The sequence below is a fragment of the Periplaneta americana genome, chromosome 5, assembly GCF_040183065.1.
Source record: "Periplaneta americana isolate PAMFEO1 chromosome 5, P.americana_PAMFEO1_priV1, whole genome shotgun sequence".
Taxonomy (NCBI): domain Eukaryota; kingdom Metazoa; phylum Arthropoda; class Insecta; order Blattodea; family Blattidae; genus Periplaneta; species Periplaneta americana.
The window spans coordinates 194,050,719-194,064,480 of record NC_091121.1 but is presented as its reverse complement, the minus strand read 5'-3'; the positions used below and the strand labels follow the sequence as shown (position 1 = coordinate 194,064,480).

Here is a 13,762-nt window from a genome sequence, read left to right as displayed (position 1 = left end):
TTTTTTTTTTTTTACATTCCGGGACAAATATAACTCAATCCAGGACACAGGACATACCATTAACCACTTCCCTTATTATCCCGAGTTAACTCGGGTTGCTAACATGTGTCAAAATTTATTAACCCGAGTTAATTCATTTGAGTCCCATTGTCTACTTCATAGTGATTTTTTAAGTATGTAAGAAAATTAGTGATGTACCGTGATTCTGCAATATTAAATGGCCTCTTTACGAAAATAAAAAAAATATGACACTTTTTTTCACAAAACTGGTAAAATAAATAGTAAGGGAAGAGGTTAAAATCCAGGACGTCTGGCAACCCTGTTCTCAGTTCTCATGTTATACGTTTTCGAGTGGAATTAATATTGGGCGATATCAATTTTATAACTCTGATGATGACTACGAGAATGATGATACTTAGCGAAATAATAATTGAATACTTCTATGAGAATTGCGAATAATGTAGAATAATCTCATCAGGAACTGTTCTCTTGCCTGAAAGCGAAAGTCAGATCTCTGGCTTGAAAACTCGACACACTTACGCCTTTTCTGTATTATTTAGGTACTCTTCTTTTTCAGGAAAAATCGTGTGATTTGACTTTAGTGAAAGATGAGCTGAAATTGGAAGTAGTGATAGAGGAGGATCAAGTGTTATCTGGGAGGTGAGTGTACTGTGTGTAATTCCCTTCGTCCTTACTTTCATGCTTAATTTAAATGATAATGACATCAAATTGTTACGACAGTTACACTTCAAGTGATCAAAGATCTTATTATATTCCAATGACTGAAACAAAATAACACCATTACTACTACTGACACTGGTTACAAGATGGCGACTGGGGCATTCTCCACTTCATTTCTGATGAAACTTTGTAACTAATGCACGTTGAAGCAATATATTCTTCCTGGCAGGCTGAATTGCTCACGAAACTGCTTACACTACAGTAAATTTGAAGCAAAAGGTTTGTTGAAAGTCACTGTTGGTAAAAAAAATTCCCTCTATTTTCCACCAGTTACCTACTGTCTAAACTCTTTCATTTGTGGAAGTGGATGTAGGGGATTTTGAATGTATAAGATTCATATATCGTATCACCTACTCCCATATAGGCAACCAAAAATTGTCTGCTCCCTTGTTAGCATAATATTTAGCCCTCTTTCACCCTTGATAAACATTGGAATAAAACATCTTTATAAATTCTTAGTTGTTTAAGTTGAAATTTGCAATATGATGCCAATTTTTAAACATCGCCGCTGCCCCTAAAATGTACCGTTGTAGGTTGTCTGTTTAACCTATTGTTAAATCATTATTTGTCGATTCATTTCCATTATTAATTCTTAATTGTTTAAAATAATATAATAGGAGTATAGATGTGTGCACTCAGATTTCATCTATGTCTCACCAATGTGTGGAGACTTCTATGCAGGTATAGCTAGTCACACAAAACTCTTGGTTGAGAGCTGTATTTTTACTATAAGACCACACACACACACACACACCCTACAAAAGTCCCAGGAATAACTCGACATCTTGCTTCAGATCGAAGAACACCTGATCTGAAGGCAAATGTATTTTCCACCTGGAACAGTATCGATCAGGCATTGAATCTTAAAAAAGATATTCTCTGTCTCTATTATAAACTGGTAAGGCTATAGGTCAGGGGCAGTTATTCAGGTGAAGTAAGTGAAGTACTACTTCACCTATTTATGTGTAAAACGCAGTTGCATCTCGTATTAATAATTAATTGTAGTTATTACTGGTACCGGTATTTCTAAAATAAAATAAGTTTTCTTTTCAGTCGTTCTGAACAGTGTTTAGTTGTATAAATACTACCTCTAACTGTCCACTGAATAGAAGAATGTCAACTTTAGTGTTACGAGCGCTGAGCGGTGTCTATTAGAACTTACAATACTGTAGAGGTGAAATTATTTGGGTTCCCATTCACATATAGCACTTGGTTTCCATGGTAACGTGACGTCACGCACTAAAGAAAGATTGTATGACTGAAGTGCGTTTCCGAGTCTTTCAGTTACGAAGAATTGTCAGACTTGTAGGTGGAGTGACCAGTTTGCAGATCTAACGGTACTAATAATAGAGAAGGGTTGCAGCTGGTCTCCAAGTCCAGGGACTATTGTTAAAGGGCTGTGAAATTTTACAGTATGTACTACCTGACTCGAGAATAGTATTCTCATTCCCTGTGTCTTAGCAGCCACCCCGCAGTATTAAATTAGCTGGCTCTATGTAATTTTACCAGGAATACACACCACACACATTAGCAAAGTTTAAAAGTTGTTTTCCACGGCGTGTATTATTTCTTCTCGTGAGCTCGCTAGTTTTGTTTGAGCCCTTGTATTTGAAAGTTTAATGCGCGCGTAAATGTACACGCCAAGTAGCTTAATATTGTGTACGTATATATTAACTTATTTAATGTATTTAGTGATAAGTGTATATTGTGTATTAATCCTACGTCTAAGTGTATATTATGTGTTTAATCACTATAGTGTTATTATTCAAATACGAGTACTTAGGTACCAGTATATAGAAAATGTTGATAAATTAGTGCGAAATATGTATCCTGAAAATGACACGGTTTGTAATTTATTAGAAATGTCGTTTTGTAGACTTAAATATGAGGATAAAAAATATGTTTTAAATTCTTGACGATCTACAGTTCCATTTGTTATTTGTTTTAAAAGTGCTAAGAAAATAGAGAAGTTGTATAAAATAACTTTAAAAATTCTTCCGATGAAAGAAGCTTTTTTGTTTGAAAATATTGAAAATTTCACTCGGAATGCTACATCACAGGAGGGACTTTCATCGTTAGTCCCATAGCTTTGCATAGAAATATACTGTCCACCCTTAGTTAAACTCAGACGTTTTATGAAGACGTCATCGACTGTTTGCTGCTTTAAAAGATTTAAAAGAGGATTGACTTGGTATGCAAGAAATTGGGTGAGTCCTGAAATAAATTAATTTTCCTGTTTGCATGTGTTCTAGAACTATTAAGATTGCACGTAGTTTACGAATAGTAGGCCTACTCATTATATTGGTAAAACTGTCCATGCATTTGTTTATGTGAACAGCACTTCACCTATTTTTTTGACGGCGAGCCGCTACTGCTATAGGTGATATTTTTATTCCTTACATAATATCTGTAACATTGAAATTTAAGTTTATCAAGACTGAGAGTCACAAGTCTCCTACTGAGTTCTATTCATGTTATTAGTGTGCTGTATAACCTAATAATATCCAATCATTCTAGCATCGCAGTTACTCATGACAATAATGCGTCATCGGAGTATGTCCGTTTGCCGCGTGAAGAAAACGTGATAGTTCGAAGTCCCTTAAGTTCTCCTTCCTCGGAGAGATTTGCCTGCGAAAGTTCTATTGAATGTCATAATTACGACAAACTGTTCGCAACAGAAGTCAACTTGGAGGAAAAAACTTGCAGCCCCAAGGCAGTATCTTCAATTAGTAAAGGATCAGGGGATACTTAAAAAAAGTGTAATATTTTTGGCAAGGTTTCCTTATCTCCCGGATGTCAATTTCAGAGTCATACAAGCGAGAAGCCATTCAGATGTGATCTGTGTGGAAAGTGCTTCTCGCAGTCGGGACGTCTTAAAACCGTGCACACAGGCGAGAAAAAATTCTAGTGCGAAGTTTGTGGAAAATGTTGCTCTGAGTCTAGACTTGTGAAAAGCCATTCACGCGTGCATACAGACGAAAAACTCCACTAAAGTTATGCAAGTAACATTAAGGAAGCCGTGAAAGAATCAACAAGATTTATTGATGTTGGGGGGGGGGGAAGACATATCACGGCCTGCTGGAGTATAGTAAACACAGAAAACATTTTAAAGCAACAATGTTGAAGATAGATATTTTTGTTTTCCAATTTTGCCGTCATTGAACAGAAACCAAGATGGAGATTTCATTGCAACTAATTAGAAATTCCTCTTTCAGGTATGTTTTCTTTAATTCTCGGAAATTAAAAAAGCTCAACTACGTTTCGCTTTTTCAAACTTGTCCTCGAACATGAAAACTTCAACATACCGCTCTTGTAACGCATATTACTATTGTGCGTCTGGAAACCTAAAAATGCATATGCGCCATCATACTGGTGAGAAGCCCTTTAATTTAAATGTAGTTCTTGTGGAAAGTGTTTCTCCCAGTCTTCATCGTTAAACAGACATGAACGTCAGCATACTGGCGAGAAACCATTTGAATGTGAAGTGTGTGGAAAGTGTTTTTCGCAGACCTCATCGTTAAGCAGACATGCATTGCAGCATACTTATTAGAGAACATACAAACCGAGAGCCATAGTGGGACAAATCCATTTTCAGAGTTTCGAAGCTCACTCCATCTGTTGATTGTCAGGTACTCAACAGGTAGCGTTGTTTGGTCTGAATTCCTCATGTTATGGAATAATTAATCAACAAAATACTCTCAAGCATACCTAAGTTCTTCTTAGAAGAAGAGTGGGCCATATCCAAATGTCCAATAAAAACTGCTGCCTCTTGTTAACGTGAGTAGATGTAGAGCATGGCGCACGAAATTGAAGCAAAGAATTCAACTAAGGTGAAATCTAGGAAGCGTCTGAAAAATTGTGATGAGTGGGTAAAGAATATATGAAAGAGGAAAAGAAATAGTGGCTAAAAGTATGTAAATACAAGTGGAAAATGTACACTGAGAAAGACTGTAAATTTGGGTTACGTTGTTTCGAACGTTTCGGTGGTGAAAAGGGTTGGACACATGTGCATAATGCATTCTGGCCAGTAAGTAATTTTGACCAGCGAGATGCATTTCTTGCGCAAAGGATCTACTGATGCAGAAGATAGTCATAAACAGCATTGACGTGTGTATTACAGTAAGTACCGGACACTTCTACGAGTAACGGAATGACAGTTGGTAATTTCTTGTTCATGCTTTTTCTATATTGTAATTTTTGTACTTTACTGTAACGTGCACAGTAAGTCAGCTGAATTGATGTGGAGAGCCAGAAGCATGTCACTCCATTACCAGACAATGATTACATTCATGGAAAATCAAAATTGTATTTATTTGCCTTGTTGAAATTCCAGTACAAAGTTTACCTCATTTTTATTTTTTTATTTCCTTAACAATTTCGAGGTCTATATCTCTATTAAAAGAGCATGGACGTGTATTATAGTGAATACAGTTCCAAAGTCACTGCTTCAGTAAATCATCTCTGCCCAGTATGACTTACAATGAAGGTGACTAATGAACGTATTATGTGACAGGTCCAGAGTCCTGACAGTTTCAAGTCAGAAGACTAACTTGAAGGACAACATAACTGGACTCTGATTCCCCATCACGTTTCACAAATATCAAATATCCTAAATGTTCTTTCCTAAACCCCATATTTCGTACATGTCGTGGTTTTCTAAAACATAATTTTCATAGCAGTCGAAAGGAAGTAAATACGAATGGTAATGTAACACAACACAAATTTATTAAAACATAGGAATTCAATCCAAATTGTTTCGACCTCTAAATGTTGATATTGTGGCATATGGTTCGCACGTAATCAAGTTTGCTACTGTCATCTTTATATATTTGACATTGGCCAGTGATAGAGCACAGACGATTTTGCAAAGTCACCCGCTTCCTCTTAGGCCTTCCCAAGTGCAAAGTCTTCTAGTATGGACTCTATCACCTTACTCTTTCTGCAGTTTATGTAAAGTGGCGTGAGCCTAGCCGTCCACTGGCACCGTGAACGGTCGAATATTTGTTAGGCCGAATACCGGACGACCGGCAGAAGAGCCGATCGATCGTCCACTGGAGCCGATGCTTCGGTCATCAATTACCAGTTGTATGTCCTCGTGCCACATGCTTATACTTAATAAATACATACATACATACATACAGCCAATGGCGTGGATCAGTCTGTTAAGGCGCTTGCCTGCCAGTCTGAATTTGCACTCAGGCGCGGTTCGATCCTCGCTTGGGCTGATTACTTGGTTGGGCTTTTCCGAGGTTTTCCCCAACCGTAACTTGAATGCCAGGTAATCTATGGCGAATCCTCGGCTTATCTCGCCAAATACTATCTCGCTATCACCAATCTCATCGACGCTAAATAACCTCGTAGTTGATATAGCGTCATTAAATAATCAACTAAAAAATTACATACATACATACATACATACATACACACATACATATATACAAATGGGTTTTAAGGAATGACGATAATATAGGGTATATCTGATGCTTAGAGAAAGGTGTCGCCTGGGTAATTTTCATCATCTACGCCTACACAATAAACTTCTAGAGCATAGTTCTAAGTTTTTTGATTACTATCGGATGAATGTTGGTACATTTCAATAGCTATATTTTAAATGTAATTCGTCCATCAATCTCAAAATGGTCAAATTTCAGAGAAGTTGTACCACCTGAGAAACGTTTGTCAGTGATCTTGAGGTAAGTAATTTGTTAAGCCTTAAAAATTTTATTTCACTTGTTTAACGAAAAAAAAAAAAGAAACACACAAGAACTAATTAATTTTTCGGCGTTCATGGCGAAATTTATGGAAACAGTCATCACATGTTGCTCTGTTTGGCCGAATGAGACCGGAAAATCCCATCTGAATTGGATCGAATCGGCATTCGGCCGTGTACGACCGTAAATGGCCGAGTTGTTATTCGGTCGAATTCGGTTCCAGTGGACGGCCAGCCTAAAAGTTCAGGTGGTGCCAGCTCTCACTTACATGTTGCCCACACAGGAACAGGTGCTGGTGCTGCAGCTCGTCTACGACCTCTGGCTCTGATGCTATTGATGTATGTGTGGTCAAATCATAAATGCTTAGCATGTTGTCTCGCATGTCTTGAAAGGTTTCAGGTTCATCATCGGGCGGCACAAATGCTAAGGCAACCAACATATTACTAGCCCTTCCTGCTGAATCTTGTGCCACACGGACTGCGCCAAATGGAAAAGGCAACAGCTAATTGCTCTAGTTGGAAATACTTCCTGACAGCTATTTCTCATTATTTTGTTTGGTATATTTACTACTCTGCGGTGAAGACTTCTCGTTGGACTGTAGTGTACAACGCCTGCTCTTTTGAAGAGAGCAATGCAGAAGAAGTCAAGGGTATTGAAACCTCCATGTCATGTTCCGGTTGTCGTCACAATCCCTATAATTGTAAATAATTGTGCTAATACTGTAGATTATTATTATTTATTTATTTATTTAACCTGGTAGAGATAAGGCCATCAGGCCTTCTCTTCCCCGCTACCAGGGGATTACAACTGCAATATTAAGAATTCAATTACAATTATAATTACAATTATTTCACATCAATAAATTTAAGAATGCAGTTATATTGTCAGACTCCAAAGCAGCTATTCTATCAATAGTCTCTAAACACACACCTTCATCTCAAACAGCAGAAATAACTAAAATGCTCTCTCGATTAATATCACTCAATAAAAGAATTGTATTCCAGTGGATACCATCCCATTGTGGAATCCTAGGAAACGAGAATGCGGATGCTTTAGCAAAGAAGGGCAGCACTGCTACTTACAGACCTGTTACTAAATCTACGTATTACTCTGTGAAAAGGTTTATTAAATCTACATACTTAGACTTCAACAAACAAAATTTGATAACACAATCTCAAGAGAAAAAATGGAACTTTCCACAGTTAATTCCCGATTTACCACGAAAATCGTCTGTAGCTGCATTTAGATTGGCAACAGGCCATGATTGTTTGGTCAAACACCTGCAAAGAATTGGAATATATCAGTCCCCTAACTGCCCATTGTGCAACTCAAACCAAGAAATGGATTCGGAACACCTCAAAATCTGTGCTTCAGTGGCTGACAATGATAATATCTTTGAAAAATATTGGAGTGCAAGAGGTCAAATGACTTTATTGTCAAACGCCTGGCATTAGAAAACAACAACAACATAATTACAATTAATATCAAATTTACAAATACAATAAAAATCAAAGTACTAAAAGATTAACTGATTAATAAAAGCTAGACAGTTTATTATAAAAGTTAAGAAGAGAGAAACATTTTTTTTTTATTAATAAAGTAAAAATTAAACCTACTCTACGCAGTAAGAAAACGCTTAATAAGCTTTCTTTTGAACGCTACTAAATTCCGACAGTCTCTGATGTCACTGGGTAGGGTATTCCACAAGCGCGAGAGCAAGATTGTGTATGATGATGAATACGATGATGTCTTATGTGTTGGTATGGCTAGTATGCGGCTATTTTGCGTGCGTGTGAAGAGATTATGATATGATGACAGGTAACTGAAACGGGAGCAAGGTAGGTAGGTGTAGAGGTGTGAAGGACTTGGAAAAGGAGAACAAGGAAATGAACATTTCTACGTTCGTTAAGCCGTAGCCAGTTTAGAGTTTGGAAGGATGGGGTAATGTGATCAGCGTGACGGACATCTCAGACGAAGCGAACACAAGAATTATGAACACGTAATTTTTGCGACTGGTCGACATTGAGGTCAGTCAGTAGAAAATCACAATAATCGAAGTGGGGCATTACTTGTGTTTCCACTAGTATTTTCTTGAGTGATAGCAGAAGGAATTTTCGAATGCTGTTTAAGGAATGTAGTATGGAAAGCACTTTTTTGGTAAAATGGGTTACTTGGTAATTCCAGCTTAAATGCGTATCAAAGTAAACTCCAAGGTTTTTAACACAGGAAGCAAAAGGGATTATTGTGTCGTTTAATTTGACTGAAAGAGCAGGAGTAATGTTGCATAATAGACGTTGGTGTCCCACTAGGATTGCTTGTTATTTTTTGCATTGAGAGTCAAACCAAACTTTCTGGCCCATGCAGATATAGATTCAAGGTCCTCGTTAAGATTAGGGCTCACCTTGAAGGTCCTGTCTAAAACCAAACAGAAACCTGTTGTCCTGTTTTATCTCTATTATCATCAGAATCTTCCTGACTGGAGTCGAACAAAAGAAACATACCTCACACAGGAATTTCCTCTAAGTATGCTAAAGATATGGGCTTTTGTGGCGGAGCACGTCACCTAATTCTTCTGAGTGTTTATTTCATATTCTCTTAGTCAGGCAAGTGACTAAGCACTGCAGAGGGAACATTTCGAAGCTGTTGAGAAGTAATTGAAGTGTGGGGAATATAAATATAAATTTAGCTTCCCTTATGAAAAGGTTGCCAGATTTAACAAAGCGTATTACATATAATTTGGAAACACACCTAAAAGGTAAAATGACATACATTTGCTCATTTACAGTTAAGAAAGGGGGGGAAAAAAATATCATCAGATAGGTTAGAAAGATTCGAATGACATATACCGCGAAAAAAATAATAGTACGGATTTATTGGCATTGATATCTAAACCAATCAACAGCCATCGGTTAAGATAACAATGCAACAAAAATGGTTTGTAAATATCTTCCCGTTTACTTACTACACCCTTTTGGAGCTTACTTTAAGAACACGCCTCGTATATTTGATATAATTTCATTGTATTTCTTATATTATTCTTTCTTGTATTATTATTTTGATATTCACCACTTTACCTTTGCTTACATATATTTGATTATTTAAATTAAACAATTAAATAATTATTTTAGTGTAGGCTTAAACTTGTAATATTACTTTTTTATTATTCGATGTAAACTCCACTTCTGGCCACAAGCTTTTGCTTCATCTGGAGTGCGAACCTAAAGTTGACCGTTCAAAGAAATATTATTATTATTATTATTATTATTATTATTATCATTATTATTATTATCATTCCTAAGTATTGTAAAAAAGTAAATCCCTGGCGCTACAGCCCTGAAGGGCCAAGACCAACCGGCCGGCTGCTGGCCTCACATCCACATGCCGAAGCAGAGGTGGAAGATCATCCAACCAGAATGGAGGTGGTTAGCACAATGATCCCCCCCAGTTATTATAGATGGTTTGCGAAACCGGATTTTCACTACCTATCATACCTCCCCAAGTGCACCACGATGCTGGGTGTGCACCGGTCCCATACACTGGCCAAAATTTCATGAGAAAATGTCTTCCCTCACGTCCTAAGTACTTGAGCAGGCATCAATTCTGGGGTGTCTTCTGCTACTCGTTTTATCCTTTCGCCCTCTGCTTCTTCGCGGTTAGGAGAGTGGTCCTAGAATGATTTTTGCACGAGCAGTGCATTTCTTGGACTTCATCTTCCCACATTCCCAAAATACATTCTCCTCATACATACATGTCTTACAATATACGAAGCCATCTATCCCCAGTAGTTGTCCTCTGACTGTATTAATGATCTGCGCTCCATCTTGCATTTTTCTCAGCTATGTTAACTCTGAAAATTTTTAGCCATTAATGTGCTGTCTCAATATATGGGACTAATGTATTACCATGCAAACGTAATTAGTAAAAATTATATATGCATATTATTGTAGAGTTTTAGGAAAAAGAAAATTAGGCAAAGTGCATATTGTAGGTTTCAGGGAGAAATAATGTTAGGAAAAATTAGAAAAAATGATTTCAGGAAAAAATTAACATTGGAATTTTTAATTTTAGGAAAATGGTTTTAGGTAAACTTAACGGGAATAAAATATTTAAGGCTATAAATTGTATACTGCGATGTAGGAAGTCTACATAATATAGGGATGTAATCAATTGCTGATATTTAAAGTTCTGCGAGTGAGTTCACAAAGTTGAAAAGTAACAATATCTATGATGCATGTGTTTAAACAACTTTAACTTTTAATTCTTCAGTTGATGGGCCACCTTCTCTGCCACAAAAACTATACAGCTTAGTCCTAAACCCATAAGGAGGAAAATAAACGGTGATTGTAGGTGAGTAAGAGAGAATGGGATGTATTCTGCACTGAAGTCGACAGTTTCCAGATTGATTTGTATTAAAATCTTGGAACCAAGTGTGTCACTCAGTAATTTGTTGGTCACTCCTGCTTCCACCATGCGACACATTAGAGTATCAAGTCGTTTACTAACAAGTGGATCAAAGTGAGAATACATTCCGATGTTCAACTCTACAATATCTTGTGTGAATTTATAGTATTTTGGATTATGAGATTTATTACACATGAGGTTAATTTGATATGCAAGCCTCTCCTCAGTTGTGAATAGGGCAGATTTCGGTTCCATCAGAGCAACGTGAAGTGCTTCTTCGAGTTTAGGGATAAAGTATGAGTTACTAAATAATTCGTGTGTGTATGATACCATAACAAAAGTGTGATGTGAATCGAATAGCAACTTGAAGTCCAGATCAACTAGCTCCTGAAGGGAATTTACCTGGTGTTGTGATCCAGGATCCACAAAATAACTTGTGACATATGTTTGAAAGACAGTGTTTACACAAAGAGCGAATACCACCCAAGATATGAAGAGAAGGCGCAAAGAATGTGTTCTGGGGATCACTGGAACACCCACACCCAGGAGTACAGACCAGGACATCAACAGACAAGGAGTAACACTAGAATACAAGTGAAATTCCTGGCGTCTTACACAGGCATACATAACGCGAAAAAGCAATGTTGCAAGGAGGATGGAGAAGAAGATTGATGTCCAGGCTGCGTCATCGAATACACGAGCCATGCTATTCCAGCGAGGGTAAAGTTCCGCTTGTGGTACGAAGAATGAGTATTTGAGACTATAGTATGCAACCATTTTCTCTGGAATCAAAACGTTAGTATCTTTTAATAAGAAACTTTTGAGTTCAATGTAAGAGTGATTATGCAGGTGAGCACATTGCTCAGATATGTTCAGGTAACTTGCAAGTTCTTTGATGAGTTTGAATTCCAAACCACCCACTTCCCTTTGATTGCCATCATTTAAGTTTACCTTATATGAGTTAATATCCTGAATTGAAATGCAACAACCATATAGTTGCAAGTTGGTGTATTCGTTTCTTTGAAGGTCAAAATCACTTGTACATCCACCATTACAAGAGCCTAGCAATACAACTTTCAGGAGATTACCGCAATAACCTGATGGTAGTTCATAAGGAAACCATGTATAAATTAGAAAATTACCAGGTTTCTGAATTTGTACTAGCACAACAATGTTTTTGATTCCATGCATTTCCATTCCTCTAAGGGCCTCGTGTACTACTTCAACAGTAGCGGGTTCTCCAGTAATCACTAGAAGGAATCGTGCATTTGTATTCAGTGTTTTTGTGTGTCCTAACCTCAACAAGTGCGTTCCAATTACTAGTTTCAGTAGTGAGATATTACTATTGACATAGGGGACAACTGTAATAAAGCTGTAAAAGCTGATGAATTTACGGTACCAAATACTTTTAACTCTTTCCTCAGGAGAGATAATAACGTCCCACAATCCTCTCTGTTGCACAGAGCGAATCACTGAATTCATGCTGTCTTCGACCCAGAAGAAAAATTCATTGACTTTTGAATCCGTCCTTTTCATATGACCTTGGTCTTCCTCTTCAGGATTTATTCTGGTGTTCTCAAAGACGGTTGATATTATGTCTGATTTGTTCATTGAGCAGAAAGAATATTCTTGTGCTGTGATTGTTTTGTTGATTTCAGAAATATAATTCATTGGCATTATCAACTCTAGTCTAGCATATCGACTTGTAGAGAAAAATAAAGTATATTTTGTATTAAACACTCTTTCAATGGTCTGGGTTACACACTCCTCCAAACTGTTATTGTCTTCAGGTAAATCAATACTTCCTGCTTGGACGGAGATAAGAGCGAGTAGAGAAGGAATTATCTGCGAACATAAAGTAAACATTAACAACTTCATAACCCCGCTAATGGGCAGTGTCCTCATATGAGGACAACCAATTAAAAACATTGTATGCATGTTATCGGCAATGTTTGAAAACCAGCATTGTGTATAATGACTAGGCAATGTCTAGAATGACTACAATGATAAGATAGTATGAAATAAAATTGTTTTACACATTTCCTTGGCATTTTATGGAATGACAAAACCGAAGCAGGCAAAGCATTATTTTTATAATATTTCGTACTTAAATTCAAACTCTGTCGTTGTTGTGTAGCACACTGGCTTCGTCGCTCCTTCCTTGGTGTCCAACAGATTGCTACACGTGAATCAGACTCTGCACAAGATCGGATTGGTTTGATGAGTATACCTTTACTCCACCCCATTTCATTTCATATATCGTATATTAGCAATGAAGCTTTAAGATGTGGTGAAAATGTTAAAAAATTTGAAATTTTTTTGACGAGATGTAATGAGATGAGGCCCAGGTTTCGCGAACAAAGTACCTGGCATTTACTTTTGGTTGGGGAAAACCTCGGAAAAATCCAACCAGGTAATCAGACCAAACTGAAATGAAGTGAAGTGATGCCAAGGACTCGCTATAGATCACCTGGCATTAATCTCACGGCTGGGGAAAACCTCGGAAAAAAATAACCAGTCAGACCAAATGGGATTATGCCACGTGCCATGTTTGATGTAAGTCTGAGTCGGAGTTTTAAGAATTTTACACCAGCTTTTGTTTATAGACTTCGTTTTAGTGAACTTTTGTCATGCTTTTCAAATTATTGTTTAGCTTTTACTGACAGATGCCATGTAAATATTGTGTTGGTTGTTCCTTCGTTGCAAATGGACATTATATATAAACTGAGCCAATATGCCATTGTGTTTACTTCCGAACTGTATGCTTTTTACAATACTTTATTTTTCTTAATTAGACAACCCCAGGGCAGATTCTTTATCTGCTCTGGTTCTTTAAGTGCCTTTCAGTTTGTGCAGTCTTGACTTGCTTGTGGTAAGAACCCAGGAGCTTTTCCACAAACTCCTGACTG

At 37.2% G+C, this 13,762-nt stretch overlaps 1 protein-coding gene across 3 annotated transcripts in view; it reads left to right on the top strand.

The window, feature by feature from the left end:
* LOC138700392 (zinc finger protein OZF-like) overlaps positions 1 to 13,762 on the top strand; it is a 108,660-nt gene that overhangs the window by 8,120 nt on the left and 86,778 nt on the right. For 2 of the 3 annotated variants that reach the window (XM_069827001.1, XM_069827002.1), the window contains exon 4: positions 578 to 660. The exons of the other annotated variant lie outside the window; for it this stretch is intronic. In XM_069827001.1, coding sequence (XP_069683102.1) covers positions 578 to 660 — 83 coding nt within the window. The remainder of the gene's footprint in view (positions 1 to 577; positions 661 to 13,762) is intronic. 3 annotated transcript variants of the gene reach the window in all.